Here is a 16,243-nt window from a genome sequence, read left to right on the forward strand (position 1 = left end):
TATAAACAAATTTTATTAGTGAATTTCTATAAACCTTTTTAATCCAATCTTGTTTAGCAAAAGAAATAATGTATCCATCATTATTCTTATTGCAACGACACTTCAGAAGTTTAAAGTAACATCCACCTAGGGGTAGTCTGCTACTCCTCCTTTGAATCGAGACATTCTCGGTTAATCACTATTACTAGAATAACTCATATTCCAACAGATCTTTTTAGTTATCATTACTTTGGTCAATAAGTTACCAACAGTTAATAATTCCTGTAATTGCGACCATCCATTTTCAGACCTCAGAGATCGGAATCAATAAGCTTCTGAAGTTGGAAAGATAATGCTGAAAATGGACCTATGAGACCCTATCCATTTCTGGAGTTTATGGTGTTCCGAATCCCATGATACAACCCTTCTAAGGAGTGGTCGCTTCCAGTGCAGACTCGTAGGGGCATTATGGGGATCTCACGGTGCAACCTAATGGAGGAGACCACAAGATGTGTTGACACACTTCTTTCACCCACTTACTATGAATAACTTCCCCTATTCACTTTGTTAATGACTCATGCAAACACTTTCCTACTGAAGGCTGCTCCCGAGGTGACTCGAAGCTAAGCATGAATCTCATGGTATGAATTCTTAGGGACGTGGGAGCTGAAAACATTTTCCCTCTCACTGAAGTGTTCTAGACGGTTGGATATTACTTAGGCATATTCTAGCTAATTAAATATTTACGTAAGTCTAGTTGTTCTAACCTATGATGTTTAGGTGATAAACATTTTAAAACCTCACATCGCTCACGCATGCTCATAAAACTAGGTTAACAAAAAACTCAAGTACCGGCTTGATCTCTAAGTAGGAGGTGTTCCGTAAATCGTCAACTTAAGTACCCCAGCCTTAGACAAGATCGTGACAGGCAAGTTAAGAATATGTACAGGCTAAGATCAATAACTCACCACATTCGTGAAACATGTGGTTTGTCTTATAATAAAAATATTTCAACAATATTATAAGAAGACAACACAACTTGCACAACCCAAATCAAAAGATGATATATTAAAGGAGATAGAACAAAGCATATTTCACCTAAGCTTTTTTTACACTCATGATCTTGAAGAAAAAGGCGATATCACTGTACAACAAATTTGTTCGAAGGAAAACCTGACATACTTATTTACAAAATCATTACCAACCGCAACCTTTGAAAAATTGGTGCATGATATTGGAAAGCAGTGCCTCAGATATCTTAAGTGATATTTTCATAAGGGGGAGCAAATATATTGTATTCTTTTAGGAGTATATATTATATGAAATATGTACTCGGAGTATATATTATATGAAATATGTACTTTGTTTCCTTCACTAGGGTTTTTTCCCATTAGATTTATCCTAGTAAGATTTTAATGAGGCATATTTCATACATATAATGGGCATCTAAGGGGAAGTATTATAAATATTATAATGTGTTAGATAGATGCTCAAGCCTAGTGTCAAAAGCCAAGTATCCTCCTTTCAGTACCACATGTGTTGGTCATATGTCATACTACAATCAATGCTTGGTGTCCAAATGTGCCACATTCTACTTGCCAAAATTCCTATAAATAAGTGGCAATCTATGGATTATTAAAACACACATACATTGGGCAAAATCCATGAAATTTGGAGAAAGTGAAAAATCTTGAGAAATTTTCATATTTTACATTATGTTATTTATTTATTTTATATATTATATTACATTTTATTGGTATCCGTATTCTCGTTGTGCTCCTCAAGTTCACAACAATTATTATGTATTGACCTCTCCATAATTATGGAGATTTTTCATGGATGATCCAATTTCCACGGTCAAATGTTGTTTGATCCATATTTTGAAAATGGTAAAAAAAATGACCTTTTGTTGATGTCAGAAACACTTGCAAATACTCTTTTCTAAGGAGAAAAAACCTAGCACGTGAGAGAATAACCTTGTGAACATGAGCGCGAGCACAAAGAAGGGAAGAGGAATGTGTGCGTGAGGAAGTGACACAAGCAAAAGATTATACATCCTTATTTCCAAAATTTGGGTCAAATAACATGATTGTGAAATTTGGGTAATTTGTACAAAAAATTCATGATTTATGAGATAATTGTATGGTTGGGCAAAAATGTGGGTCAAAAGGGGATTTGTCTCACTTTTTAAAACTTAAGTTTTATGACATTTTGCTTGCATCATCATCAATAAGAATTACTGAAATGACCTTATTGTACACACATGTTGGGTTATCACAGCCATACTAGAAAAGAGTAGGTCGTGACTACACTAATACAGAAAGTATAGTGACGACACGCAAGTATTGACACATCAGAAAAAGACAAGGGCAAGAGAAGTGTCATGATGTGGTTGATGAGGATGGTGGATTATCCAACACATCAAGATGATTGTGCAAGCAAGTCAAGTTTAGCGACAAATGAAACATTAGTGTCATCAATGGTGTTAGTGACAAGTTTAGCAGGAGGCCAGATGGGCCCTAGGCCACGACCTCAAAAGTTAGGATCAAGAATTTTCACAAGCGACTCTAGAGTTAGATGCATATTAATAAGATATGTAAGCCCATAAACTTCATGTCAATAGGAGATCAAACACTCTATGCTTATGAGTGACTCTGCGACCATTTTATTTACAAGAGTGTCACATGAAGAGAGACTCAAAATGTTTAGAAAACCCTGAGTTAGAAAATCGGTCATGCATCAATTCTTGATAAGTGTGCTCGAGCAAGAGATAGTAAACAGATGGCATCAAGAAGCATTGGTGGTAAGATTGTTTAAATTTGGACTGAAAATCGATTTGACTGACCAAATTTGACATCTGTTAGTCGATTTATGTACATGTATGAGTGACATGTATAAATGAAGTTTAGTTTCACGAGTTTAATTTGGTTAAAGAGTCGAGCAAAAAAGTAGTTTGGACCTGAGTTTCCAAGATTTGTCCATGATGAGTGTAAATTATGGTGTTGCAAGATTGGAGAAGTATGAGTGTAACATCGTTCTCTTGACTCTCGACTCAGGACTCAAGCTCTTTACTCTTGATATTTATTCTCGCTACTATACATCAAAGCTGACAGCAAAAAACCAAAGGAAGAAAGAGAATGAAGAATGACAAAATTACCAAAGGGAGAAAGAGAATGAAGAATGACAAAATTTGAAGTATGCAGAGGAAGTGCAGCGAGAGCAAGATTGAACCTACACGTACCATATTCTATTTTGGTCCTTTTAGGTTGTTAACATAGTCAGAAGGTAAATAAAACAGTCGTTCGTGCGAGAAACCCACAAAGTATCTGTAACATAGAAAGGCGAAATTCTGAATTTTGATTTAGCAGCGCGGTCAAGCTAGGGGATACGTGTATCAAATACCGGTCAATTCTTTAGCAAGCATAACTGAAAGGGCTGAAACCCGAGCAGCTCGAAAACGAGAGAAGACAATGGGGAGCAGAACAAATTTCTACAAGAATACTTCCATCTCCTACAAGAAGGACTTGAACCTCTCCTCCGCTCTTCAAAACCTAAGAGGTAACCTATTTCTTATTCACCCTTGCTTTCTCCTCGAAATTTGGTGCATCTTAATCTGTTGTTTCTTTTTTCATCGTCTTGATTGTTTATGATGCCTAAGATTGCTGAAATTGTTTGTTTTTTTTTTCTTCTAATTTTCTCCAGCGTATAACATTGCTACCGGCAATGCTCCTCCGACCGATGTTGGACCACCTCCTGTCGTGAAGAAGAATGAGAACCGGAAACGCCATCGGGAGCCGGAATTATCTGGTAGTCCAAAGTATGATGTTGGAAATAGTGACGGCCCTATGTCTCATCAAGATTACATTGAAAGGAGAAGGTACACTCGAATGTAATTTTTCAAGGCTTGAGAGATTTTCTTGTGGTGAATTGCTATTGTATGTTCGTGATATGGAAACATAATAATGGTGCCGGAAATTTTCAAATGCTTACAGAAAAGAAGCAAATAAATCTCAACCTTATGAGACACTTACAGAAGATGTTTTGGTTAGTGAATGTTCTCATTTTAGATCCTGGGGATTTTTCTTGAATGTCACGTGAAGTTATTATTTTTTTTTTCCCTCTGTGGCAGGGAACTTCCAGCTTGGGCTTGAACTTGGTCGAATATGAAAGTAAGCTTCTTTGGCATTGTTGTGCTAGTTCAGCTTCTTTTGGATCATAGTGCAATTGTTTTTTACTTAATCCTATGCGTATAGGATTACTCTCAAACTCAAAACATTGACTTTACTGGGGTTTGTTACTGGCTCCATCAAACTTCAACTACGTGATGATGTGTCCTAATTTTTCTAGAAAGTTGTAGCATGATTGGAGTTACATGGCATTTAATTCATTCTTGTTATTGATGACTTTTAATGGCTAAGCTTCCATCTTACATCTAAAGTAATATCAATCATCGTGGCTGGTTTCAAAACTTTTTAACTCATGGATTGGTACACATTCTCACGAAAGATTGTACTTCTCATTCTAATAGATCATATTTTTCAAAGGTTTGACGTTATGTGAATTCTAAATTTGAATAACCATAATTCTTTATTTTATTATTATGCCCATACGGTGGCTAATACTTGTGACTTGTTCATGTTTCTTGTTCGAGCTATTATAGTCGTTATTTTCTGATATGGTGGATCACTCTTATTTGAAAGAAAGACAGAGCTGGTTCTGCTGTTAAATGTTGCTTTCCAATTTTCTCTTTGCGCTTCATGTATTATGTTTTATGGAAAAAGATTTTGTTTTCAAATCTCAGTGGGTCGACTTTCTAACCTTTCTGGATGTAAACATTTTCTATAACCGACTTACCTGACATTTATATTGATTTATTGTTCTGGGATCTGTTCTCATTTTATTTTACTTGTTCATTAGGTGATGAGAGCACATCTTCAGAAAATGCAGTAAAGCCGGATCATCCAAATTCCAGTTTGTTCTTGGACTAAACTATCACTTTTAAGTAATTGCTCTTGGGTTGCTTAGGTTTGTTATCATGGTGACAAACTCAGTGGCTTAACTTGATTATCAGTATGTTAACCCCTAATTATCTACAAGTATAAAAGGAGGGGCAAGAAATGAAATGCACAGGAAACAAATATGGCAGGGAATGTGGGAGAAGAAGAAATCCGTTGAGGCACCACAAGGTTGTTATAAAAAGGATAGTCCGAGAGTCAGTGTAGGTAGGGAATAATTTGGGTGAAAAGTTGAGGGAAGCTTTTAGGAGAGGACCACCAACTCTCTCGAATGTGCTGGTTTGCTTTCTTTTATTTGGTTGCTTTCATTTCTTCTTTAGGGCTGTGATTGTTTGTTTTACAACAGGCAATTCTCTGGAATATTTTGTATTGAATTGGGAATTTCTTTTCATCTTATTATCAATATATATAGAGCTTTGTTGCTCTATTTTCTTGTGTCCTTGTTGGGTTTATTCAGTGCAGGCAAGGAGAAACCTAACCAATTGGTATCAAAGTCCATTAGTCCTAGGGCGAGCTAGGGCAATGGCCCAGAAACAAATGGAAGAAAGAATGGAGAATAATGAGAAGGAGATCTCCGAAATGAAAGATATGTTGTTGGGACTATGCAAGGGTATTGAAAAGCTTACCCAAGAAGTACGAGAGAACAACTCAACTCGAAAGAATGAGGAGTTCGGCACCTCGGACAGATCTCGATTCAAGCTAAAAGGGAAACTGGATGAGACCGATTTAGTTCAAAATCAAGGAACCGGAGGGATCGATAAAAGCAAATACAAACGTCTAGAGATCCCTATGTTCTCAGGTGAAAATCCCGAATTGTGGGTGTATAGGGCTGAGCATTACTTCGAAATTCATGAGCTACCAGATGCGGAAAAGGTTAAGGTAGCTGTAGTGAGCTTTTGCACCTGACGAAGTGGACTGATTTTGATGGAGTCACAACCGAAGAGCCATTACTATATGGGAAAAACTGAAGAGGCAGATGTTCAAGCATTTTTGACCCACCGGAGAGGGGAGTTTGGGGGCACAATTGCTGCGAATCAAACAAGATGGGTCATACGTCGATTACGTGAAGAAACCTACTTGACTCCGTTACCAGATCTGGCGGAGAGCGTTCTCAGGGATGCTTTTGTTAATGGGCTTGAACCAGACTTACAGGCTGAAGTTATCAGCAGATATCCAAGCACTTTGGACGAGTGTATACGAGAAGGCCAGCTAATGAATGACAGGAATGTGGCCCTGAAATTGACCCTATTTGACCTGGGAATAGTTGGGACAATAAAAAAGAAGCCCAAGGCGGAAAGGACAGTCCATCCACCGACAAAGCGAATTCTAAAACCCACGAAACCCTAGTGATGAGACATATTTCGATTCTAGTGAAAGGGAATTATGCGAAGCGTGATCCTCCGGTGAAACGATTGTCGGATAGTGAGTTCCAAGACCGATTAGAGAAAGGGTTGTGTTTCCGATGTAACGAAAAATACGCACCTAGCCATCGTTGCAGAATAAAGGAAAATCGAGAGTCGATGTTGTTCATTGCGAATAAGGAAGAGGAATTGGAAACCGAAGAAGAAGTAGAAGAGCAAAAATCGGAATTGCAGGCAACCGAAGTAACAGAGAAGTCGAAGATAGCCTTGAGGTGGATGTTTGGATTTTCAGCAAGAGGAACAATGAAACTGAGAGGTACCTTGAAGGAAAAGGAGGTCATAGTACTAGTCGATTGTGGGGCAACTCACAATTTCATTCATCAGAAGATCGTGAAGGAACTAAGTTTACCAGTGATAAAGAAGACGAAGTTTGGGGTAGTTATTGGGAATGGGACAACGATACAAGGAGAAGGGGTTTGCAAGTTCGTGGAGCTGAAGCTTCCTGAGTTGATAGTGACGGCCGATTTCCTCGGAATTGATCTGGGCCAAATAGATGTGGTACTAGGGATGCCTTGGCTATATACCACCGGGTTTATGGACGTTCATTGGCCATCATTAACCATGTCTTTTCTGGCCGGCAACTCACAAATAATATTACGAGGTGACCCTTCCCTTACAAAATCAGAAATATCGTTTAAGGCCTTAGCAAAGACATGGGAGGAAGAGGACCAAGGGTTCCTAATCAAATTTTAGAATTTAGAAATTGAAGGTAATGGGGAGATAGGGAATGACCTGGAACAGGAGGGTTTATGAAAAGATGCCCGTAATGATTCAAGCCCTGCTGGAATAGAATGAGGACATATTTGGGACACCTATCACCCTTCCCCTGAAACGATCCATTGATCATCGGATATTGATGGGAAAAAACCAAAGAACCATCAATGTTAGACCTTAAAAGTACGGCCACGCACAGAAAGGAGAAATTGAAAAACTCGTCGATGAGATGTTGCAAGCCGGAATAATTAGACCTAGCCACAGTCCATACTGTAGTCCGGTATTGTTAGTCAAGAAAAAGGATGGTGGATGGAGGTTCTGCATGGATTATAGAAAATTGAATCAAGCCACGATTTCAGATAAGTTCCCTATTCCCATGATAAAAAAACTCTTGGATGAGTTACATGGAGCAGTAGTTTATTCAAAGCTCGATCTAAGGTCCGGATATCATCAGATCCGAATGCGAGAGAACATTGAGAAAACAACTTTTTGAACTCACGAAGGAACTATGAATTCATGATAATGCCCTTCAGTTTAACAAATGCCCATGCTACCTTCTAGTCTCTAATGAATAAGGTATTTCGACCTTTCCTTCATCAATTTATTCTTGTGTTTTTTGACGATATATTGAGGTATAGCCCAGACATTTCTACTCATGAGACACATCTAGGAGTGGTGTTCAACATCCTGCGAGACAATAAGTTATACGCCAACAAGTGGAAGTGTACTTTTTGCCAAACAAGGATACAATACCTGGGCCACTGGATATCCCACCAAGGTGTGGAAGCGGATGGGGAGAAGGTTAAGGCCATGATGAAATGGCCCCAACCAAAGAATGTATCAGAGCTTCGTGGATTTTTGGGGCTTATAGGGTATTGTCGGAGATTCGTGCAAGAATATGGCAACATTGCAGCTCCCTTAACTCGGTTATTGCAGAAGAATGCTTTTGAATGGGATGAGGAAGCCATTCAAGCATTCGAGAAGTTAAAGCAAGCGATGATGACAGTACCAGTTTTGGCTCTTCCTAATTTTTTGAAGCCTTTTGTGATTGAGATGGATGCTTCTAGATTCGGGTTGGGAGGCGGTATTATCTCAAGAATCCAAACCCATTGCTAATTTCAGTCAAAAACTATCTCATAGAGCACAGGCAAAATCGATATATGAAAGAGAATTAATGGCAGTGGTTTTGGCAGTGCAGAAATGGAGATACTACCTATTGGGGAATAGATTCACTGTAATTTCAGACCAAAAGGCCCTTAAGTTTTTGACTGAGCAGCTTGGGGTTCAACCCCAATTTTGGAGATGGTTGACTAAATTGTTGGGGTATGATTTTGAGATATTATACCAGCCTGGCCTTAGTAGATGTGGAGGTGGCTTTGAAGTAAGTTGAGGAAGATGAAGATCTCCATAAGATAATGGCCATATTAAAGTTAGATCTTGATGGAAAGCCTATGTACCAATGGAAAAACAACCGACTGCCTTACAAAGGAAGGTTAGTTCTATCTCAAAATTCTACATTGACTCCATCCTTATTACATACGTTCCATGACTCGGTGTTGGGAGGCCACTCGGGGTTCCTAAGAACCTACAAAAGAATAAATGGAGAATTGTTTTGGCAAGGTATGAAGGCAGACGTTAAGAAATATGTTGAAGGGTGTGAGATTTGTCAAAGAAATAAAACTGAATCCTTGTCACTGGCAAAGCCTCCTTCAACCTCTACCAATCCCAAATTTGATCGTGGAAGAATAGACTATGGATTTTATTGAAGGACTTCCAAAAGCAGGAGGATATGATTCTATCATGGTGGTAGTTGACCGACTGAGTAAGTACGCCCACTTTCTCTCTCTCAAACATCCATTCACGGCGAAACAAGTAGCTGAGTTGTTTATAAAGGAAGTTATTCGACACCACGAAGTCTCGAAATCCATCCTAACAGACTGAGATGAGATCTTCTTGAGCAATTTTTGGAAGGAGATGTTCATGTCAATGGGCACCCAACTAAAGAGGAGCACAACCTTCCATCCTCAAATCGATGACCAAACAGAGAAAGTTAACTGCTGTCTTGAAACTTACCTCAGATGTTTTTGTAATGAACAACCAACAAAATGGAACAAGTGGTTCGCGTGGGCAGAACTGTGGTACAACACGACCTTTCATGTGTCGATTAGGACCACCCCTTATCAGGCAGTATATGGGAGACCTCCTCCACCTTTGGTTTCATATGGGAAAAGGAAGACAACTAACGGTACTGTGGAACAACAGCTGAAAGAAAGGGATTTGGCGATTAATGCCTTAAAGGAAAATCTGGTGGTGGCCCAAAATCGAATGAAGAAACAAGTGGATTTGCACAAGAGGGAATTATACTTTGAGGTAGGAAACGAAGTATATTTAAAGCTAAGACCGTATAGACAACGTTCCCTAGCCCGGAAGAGATGTGAAAAACTATCTCCTAAGTTCTATAGACCGTACCTAATAACAGAAAGAATTGGAGAAGTGGCCTGTAAATTGGCTCTCCCACCAGAGGCTTCCATAAATAATATGTTCCATATCTCTCAACTTAAGAAGAAATTGGGGCAAGCTCAACAGATTCAACATCAACCACCAGCATTGACAGAAGAGTTTGAGCTGCAAATAATTCCTGAAACGGTTTTAGGTGTACGTTGGAATGGTGAATTAGCTACTAATTAATGGTTGGTTAAATGGAGGGGAATGCCAGAAAGTGAAGCAACACGAGAAGCTGTCCATTTAATGAATCAACAATTTCCTAGTTTCCACCTTGAGGACAAGGTGCATTTTAAGAGGAGCGGTATTGTTAAACCCCCAATTATCTACAAGTATAAAAGGAGGGGCAAGAAAGGAAATGCACAGGAAACAAATATGGCAGGGAATGTGGAAGAAGAAGAAATCCGTTGAGGGACCACAAGGTTGTTATAAAAAGGACAGTCTGAGAGTCAGTGTAGGTAGGGAATAATTTGGGTGAAAAGCTGAGGGAAGCTTTTAGGAGAGGACCACCAGCTCTCTCAAATGTGCTGGTTTGCTTTCTTTTATTTGGTTGTTTTCATTTCTTCTTTAGGGTTGTGATAGTTTGTTTTACTGCAGACAATTCTCTGGAATATTTTGTACTGAATGGGGAACTTCTTTTCATCTTATTATCAATATATATAGAGTTCTGTTGCTCTATTTTCTTGTGTCCTTGTTGGGTTTATTCAGTGCAGGCAGGGAGAAACCTAACACAGTATTATTATTATTTTGAGTTAAAAACGTATGGGGTGGGAGATTTGAACTACTGACCTTTTGGTTGGGGATGTCTTAACCAATTGAGTTATGCTTAGGGTGGCAGTGGCTTAACATTGATAGATTTCTATTATTTATTTTTAATTCATCAATTGTCCAAAGTTCATCTTCAATACATCTAAATCTGCATGTCAGCACAACTAGTCATCTAAATCTGCATGTCAGCACAACTAGTCAATCATTGCACATTTGGAATCTAATTTCATTCTTTCTAGGTCTCTTGAATGATTACGAGGACGTGAAAAGCAAAACTGAGCAACGTCTTGCCATTGCGGGAGAACCTGTTTGTGTAGTATGTGGTAGATATGGAGAATACATATGCGATGAAGTGAGATGTGAACAATTGATTCAATACTTTCACTCACGTTAAACTATTAAATTTGGTCCATCCTAAGTCATTGTGCACGATCATTTTGATAGACCAATGATGACATCTGCGGCATGGAATGCAAACTCAAGCTTTTGGAAATTCTTAAATGGAGCGAGGTATTTATTTCCCTCCCCTACTTAGGATGGTAATTGATAATATTTATATAATGATTCTGATGCTTCTTTCTCTTTGTTTTCAGGAGTCCTCAAACTGCAAAGTGAAAGATGTTGCATTACCAGAAAGTAAATATATCCTGCCTTCCCCAGAGTTCGGGGAGGACACCTGGGATTATAAGAACCATCACTGGTCCAAAAAGAAATCTAATCTTTGTACTTATGAATGGTAAATCTCGGCCATAACTTTGTCTTTATGGTCATTATTTAGCACTATCATTTTCTTTAATAAGAAACGTAACTTTCATTATCAAAAGAGAGATACAAAAGGAAAAGGGAGATGATGAAATTGACATGAATGTTTCTGATTATTGGTATATTTTTCTCACTTATCTTTTGTAACTAGTTAGGAGTTTATTGCTGCTAAATGCAAAGATACGTTATTGGGGGAAAGTCATGATACAGTTTTCTAGCTCATTTGGATGGTCACTCTTAACTTCTTGTACTTCCAATCACAGCTGGAAATGTCAAAAGCCGGGACACCTTGCTGAAGATTGTTTGGTGAAAATCAGTAGCCAGGTTCGCTATTGTATTGCAATTCATCTAGCATACTTGAGTGTCCAAGTCTTTTTGGGCCCTAGATGTTCTAGATGGTTAGTAATCTTTGGACAATTACTTATCCTTGTTTGTTTATCTAGATAGTGCGACAAACGACTTCCAATCCTGTACCTGGCGATCTCCTTGGATTATATAAAAGGTCAGGAAGATGCTAACTGTCATTGTTTTCTGTTTCTACTAGTTATCATCGGAACTTGTCTCTAGTTATCTGCTAGAAAATGTCTATAATTTGATAGTAAATGCATCTTTTTTATCATGCCATGAAAGGTTACTGAACATTTACTGACGAATGTTATATATTCATTTTGCTAGGATTATAAATATTTACTGATTTTCTAGTTCCTTTTAGTAAGAATAAAAATGAATGCGTTCTATTTTCCACATGGAGTCGGAATTTTTATAATAAATATCATTTCCACTTTCTTGAACTTTTGATAATTACATTCATTGCAGTCAAAAGAAAAGGGTGAGCGTGAGCCAGGAAGGAGTGGAGGCTTAAGATGTAGTGTAATATAAAGTTGTAAGCAGAATTTCGTTTGAAAGGGATTAATAGATATACTGGTGAATTTACGTTGCATGTGTGGGTTGTTTGTTAAAGAATTCTGACATCCAACTCTCCGAACAAAATTTTCCTGCTTGTTCATACCCACATTTAATATGGATCAAGATTTCACATCTGTTGCATATTAATGTAGAAGAAAAGGTGGCACTAATACGAAATTGGTGTGCTTGAAATCTTTTGCGTCTGCAGATGTTACCAGATAGGAAAGAATGTGTCAAATGCGCTGTGCAATGAATGCAGCTGTTCATTTAGTTTGGCGACATGTCTTGATTGTAGCACTGTTTACTGTGACAGGCATGCACTTCCATCCATTTCTTTACTTTGTATTTTTAAATGGATATTCGGTTAGATCATTTTCAATCTTATGTCTCTTAGCTATTTTCTTCTCCATCGACACTTTGGACTTAATTTGGTTAAAGAATTCTCGTATATCAAATAAGGAGTATCATAAAGTATTTCAGTAGGAATCGAATGTACTAAAATTCCAAGTTTCCAAATGAGGGGTTTGGGGTTCATTTACATGTGCACATAGTTGGAAGGCATCTTTAGTCATCATATTCAGGCTTTTGATTGCTGCAGTTTTGTATATAAGTTGATTAGATACTCATAAAGTATTTTAGTAGGAATCGAATGTATTAAAATTCCAAGTTTTCAAATGTGGGGTTTGGGGTTCATTTACATGTGCACATAGTTGGAAGGCATCTCTAGTCATCATATTCAGGCTTTTGATTGCTGCAGTTTTGTATATAAGTTGATTAGGTACTCATGATATTAATTAAAAAAAAAAAGAAAAAGAAAAAGAAAAGAAAAGAAAAGAAGAAACTATGATATTTAAATGTTAGAATTATTATTTTCTTAATTTTCAGAAAGAAACGTACCCTAGCAGTTAGAGTGAATTTATTTCCGGTAAAGAATTATGTTATTGTGGAATGTGTGTTATTGATGAATAATTTTTTTCATAATGACTGCTCAACTTCTTTCTTCATGTCTCTTACTAGTGTTTCTATGTTTACAGTGCAGGTCATTTAAATGAGCACATCCACAGACACCCAACTCATGGACTATATTATTCGCATAAACTCAAACGTCTTGTAAGTGTACAAATCAATATCTACGTTGTTATCTATGTCAATTTCTACCTTGTTTTTTGTGTATACCGCTGTAGTGGCTTTCCGTGGATAAGTTCATCTTGACCCTAGATGAAGTTAAATAACTATTCAATGGTAATACTTAGCTTTACACTTTAGAAGTAAATTTTTCTGTATACATTCCTTTTATTAGATTTTTTCTGCATAAACTTTTTTTTTAATATTTGCTACTACCACCAAGATCTGTACCGACGGCCGCTCCGCCTGGGCTCACACATAAGGTTTTGCAGTGACCGCCACGCCCTTCTACTCATCGGGGCTTGGCTCTTGCCCCAACAGCCGGGTATAGGTCGCACACTTCAGCATTTTTTCTGCATAAACTGAAACTGCGAGGAACTTAATATTGGCTTTCTTTTTGATAAAGAAATGTCAAATGTTATATTCTTTATGTAAAAGGGTGATTGAGATTGATTGAGGCTGGGGCTGCATCCAGTTTAGCCAACGAGGTTCAAAGATGATTTTTTCAAGATGCATATACCTGAAAACAAATCTTCCTTTGTTTAATTGGGTGGGACATTGCAGTTGACTTGTTTATACACTGTTTACTCATTTGTTGATCAAAAGTATTAATTATCAGCTTCATTTGAATTATATTAGTTATTGATTTGTCTTTAAGTTTTTGTATGATTTTATTGGAAGGAACATTTAGGTTACTAATGCAAAAACGATGCAGTTGTCCTTTTGCTCCACTTCTAGAATTCATTTAAAGTATATTAAGTCTTGACTTGTTTTTGTTATATTTTATGCATCTTTGAAGGCCACAAGTAAGCCCTTTTGTAATTATCCACTAGGTCCTATTTCTCTTGATTGGATGCCATTTTGTAGTTTGCCTCCCTTCTTGTGGGCTTCTTTTTTGTATGCCCTTGTATTCTTTCACTTATTCTCAATGAAAGCTTGGTTATTTATCAAAGAGAAATTCACTTGCAATGACTCTAGGGTAACAGAGGAAAATCAATTGGAAAGTTTTGAGATTGTGTTGCAAAGAGAAAATGTCTGATGAGTTAATTGATAGGGAATTCCATCACCAAGCAGGCTAGTAGAAACGACAAAAAGTAAATGAAAATCTCAGGGTTGAATAGAGCCTCAAATTTCAATCACAGACGAGTTTACTCATTCATTAAGTAAATGTATACTCTTGTGGTCTCGGCTTGGCATTCATGCTGATACCCCTTGGTTACTTTCTCCATGTAGTGTTGTCAAGGAAATTGTTTCTCTCATGCTTTGGGTGACTGTTCATCTATTTTAAATGTAGCTACACCTGTGTGCTACAATTGTGCATGCAATAAATGTCATTGTACCTGTTATTCTTTCGATAACTTAAATGATGCCGAATCATTTTTGTCCTAGGTAAAATGCTGCAAATCAACATGCAGGGTGACTCACATCAAGGATCTTCTGGTCTGTCATTACTGTTTTGATAAAGCTTTCGACAAGTTCTATGATATGTATACTGCATCTTGGTAAGTATGTGTTATATTGTAGATTAATACCTTTGGACAACTTAAGGAATTGCGAGATTAAGTTGAGATCGATTTGATAGATGTATTGTATCACGATTATTTATTTATTTATTTATTTTTGTTCCAAAAGTTTGTAGAATTAGATACTAATTTTCAATTTTAAATCTTATCTATGAAGGAGGGCCATTTCTTAGCTCATAAAAAATAAATCATTGCTCCTACTAGAGTTCAGGACAATTGACAGACTCCTCTCCCACCAACTTACTATCATCTTATTTTCAAATTGAAAGCTGCAAAACTATCTCATTTGAAACTAACACGTAACCTACAATTTTTCTTCACTTTTGTTATCTTAGAAAGCTATATCGTATTGGATTTGAACTTTGTGTTTGCTAAATGCAGGAACAGAGCTGGGCTTTCAATCATATCAGGTTCCATTTGCTGCGAAGATCATTTTGCGTGGTAGATACTCTGACATGTCTTTTTCTTTTTCAGTTCAACATTTCCATGGATGAGGATCATATCATTGACCTTGGGATCATAATTAGTGTCTTTATCCACTGAGCTATGGTTTCCATCACTTTTTTTTCTTTATCACTTTCTTTAGATACCCTCTCCACCTCCCTACTTTAGTCTATCAAAGTCCTCCAACGTCCAAATCAATCACTTTAAACTTTAAACTGGCCACATATTGAACTCAAAGATGCTTGTCCCTTATGTTAATTCTTCAATATCTTCAAACAAATCCAAAAGTTTCTGAATTTGCGGAAAAAGAACCATTTGGATAGAGCTATACTGATTTGGCTTCTGTGTTGCTGCAATGTTAGGCATCGGATGAACTGTTTTAACGCAGATGTAGAGGACACTGCCTATATCATGGATAGGAAAGCGAAAAAAGATAAGTCCGTTTCCATTAGTGATTTTATTTTTTGAGAGCTCAAGCAACTCAACTTGTTCCTCCTTTTTAACCTTTCCTCATAGCTATCCTTATAGTTTGAGTGCAAGAAAATCATACTTTTGTACTTTAAGGCCATAGATCTGCCTTCAAACCCCATTTTTCATGTGAATATTTTGGAAAGAAATGTGTATTTATTTGATCCTATCTTGTTCTTTTTCTTCTTCATCTTCTTTTTCGAGAATTTTTTTGGTCTTGGCGAATTGAAAATGTCACGTGCTAATTGCATCCCCTTGTGTTTCTATATATTGTTTACTTTTTTTTTTCTTTTGTGAGAAATCTTGTTGTTTACTTGGTTTGATTGTGATTTTTATTTCTTAATACTATATATGGGAGCCTCCAACTTTGAGAGATGAAATACATGTCGATTGCCATTGAGCCATGTTCATTTTGGTTTACTTGAGTTGTGATTTATGTTAATTTTTTAGTCTCACTTGTTCGGAATACAATAAAATAATTTAACCATAATGATACTTTTTCTTTAATGTTTTTGAAAAGAGAATATTTCTTAAGTAAATTTTAGTTTATGAACTAGTGTTTTTCTATTTTGTTTGACCTTAAAATCTGAACATTGCTTCTTTTTAGTCATGGTAA

General features: G+C 37.1%; 1 protein-coding gene across 5 annotated transcripts; it reads left to right on the plus strand.

Annotated features, from left to right (window-relative positions):
* The first annotated feature begins 2,941 nt into the window (after positions 1 to 2,941).
* On the plus strand, positions 2,942 to 15,794 carry LOC120067139 (uncharacterized). 5 transcript variants are annotated; one of them, XR_016525469.1, is made up of 16 exons: positions 2,942 to 3,537; positions 3,682 to 3,856; positions 3,972 to 4,023; positions 4,109 to 4,148; positions 4,897 to 4,950; positions 10,639 to 10,751; positions 10,844 to 10,909; positions 10,993 to 11,135; positions 11,425 to 11,485; positions 11,605 to 11,663; positions 12,276 to 12,380; positions 13,102 to 13,309; positions 13,416 to 13,517; positions 14,582 to 14,694; positions 15,097 to 15,156; positions 15,522 to 15,794. XR_016525469.1 is itself a non-coding variant. In XM_039018578.2 (15 exons), the coding sequence occupies exons 1-15, from the start codon at positions 3,450 to 3,452 to the stop codon at positions 15,625 to 15,627; spliced, it is 1,311 nt and encodes a 436-aa protein (XP_038874506.1). In that variant the 5' UTR covers positions 2,942 to 3,449; the 3' UTR covers positions 15,628 to 15,794. The 5 variants fall into 5 exon arrangements, 2 of the variants coding, with proteins under 2 accessions (XP_038874506.1, XP_090164742.1); XR_005478933.2 differs by having other exon boundaries at positions 13,102 to 13,742; XR_016525468.1 differs by having other exon boundaries at positions 13,102 to 13,517.
* The last annotated feature ends 449 nt before the right edge of the window (positions 15,795 to 16,243 follow it).

This window comes from Benincasa hispida, chromosome 12, assembly GCF_027475165.1.
Source record: "Benincasa hispida cultivar pf3 chromosome 12, pf3_genome.v1.1, whole genome shotgun sequence".
NCBI classification, from domain to species: Eukaryota; Viridiplantae; Streptophyta; class Magnoliopsida; order Cucurbitales; family Cucurbitaceae; genus Benincasa; species Benincasa hispida.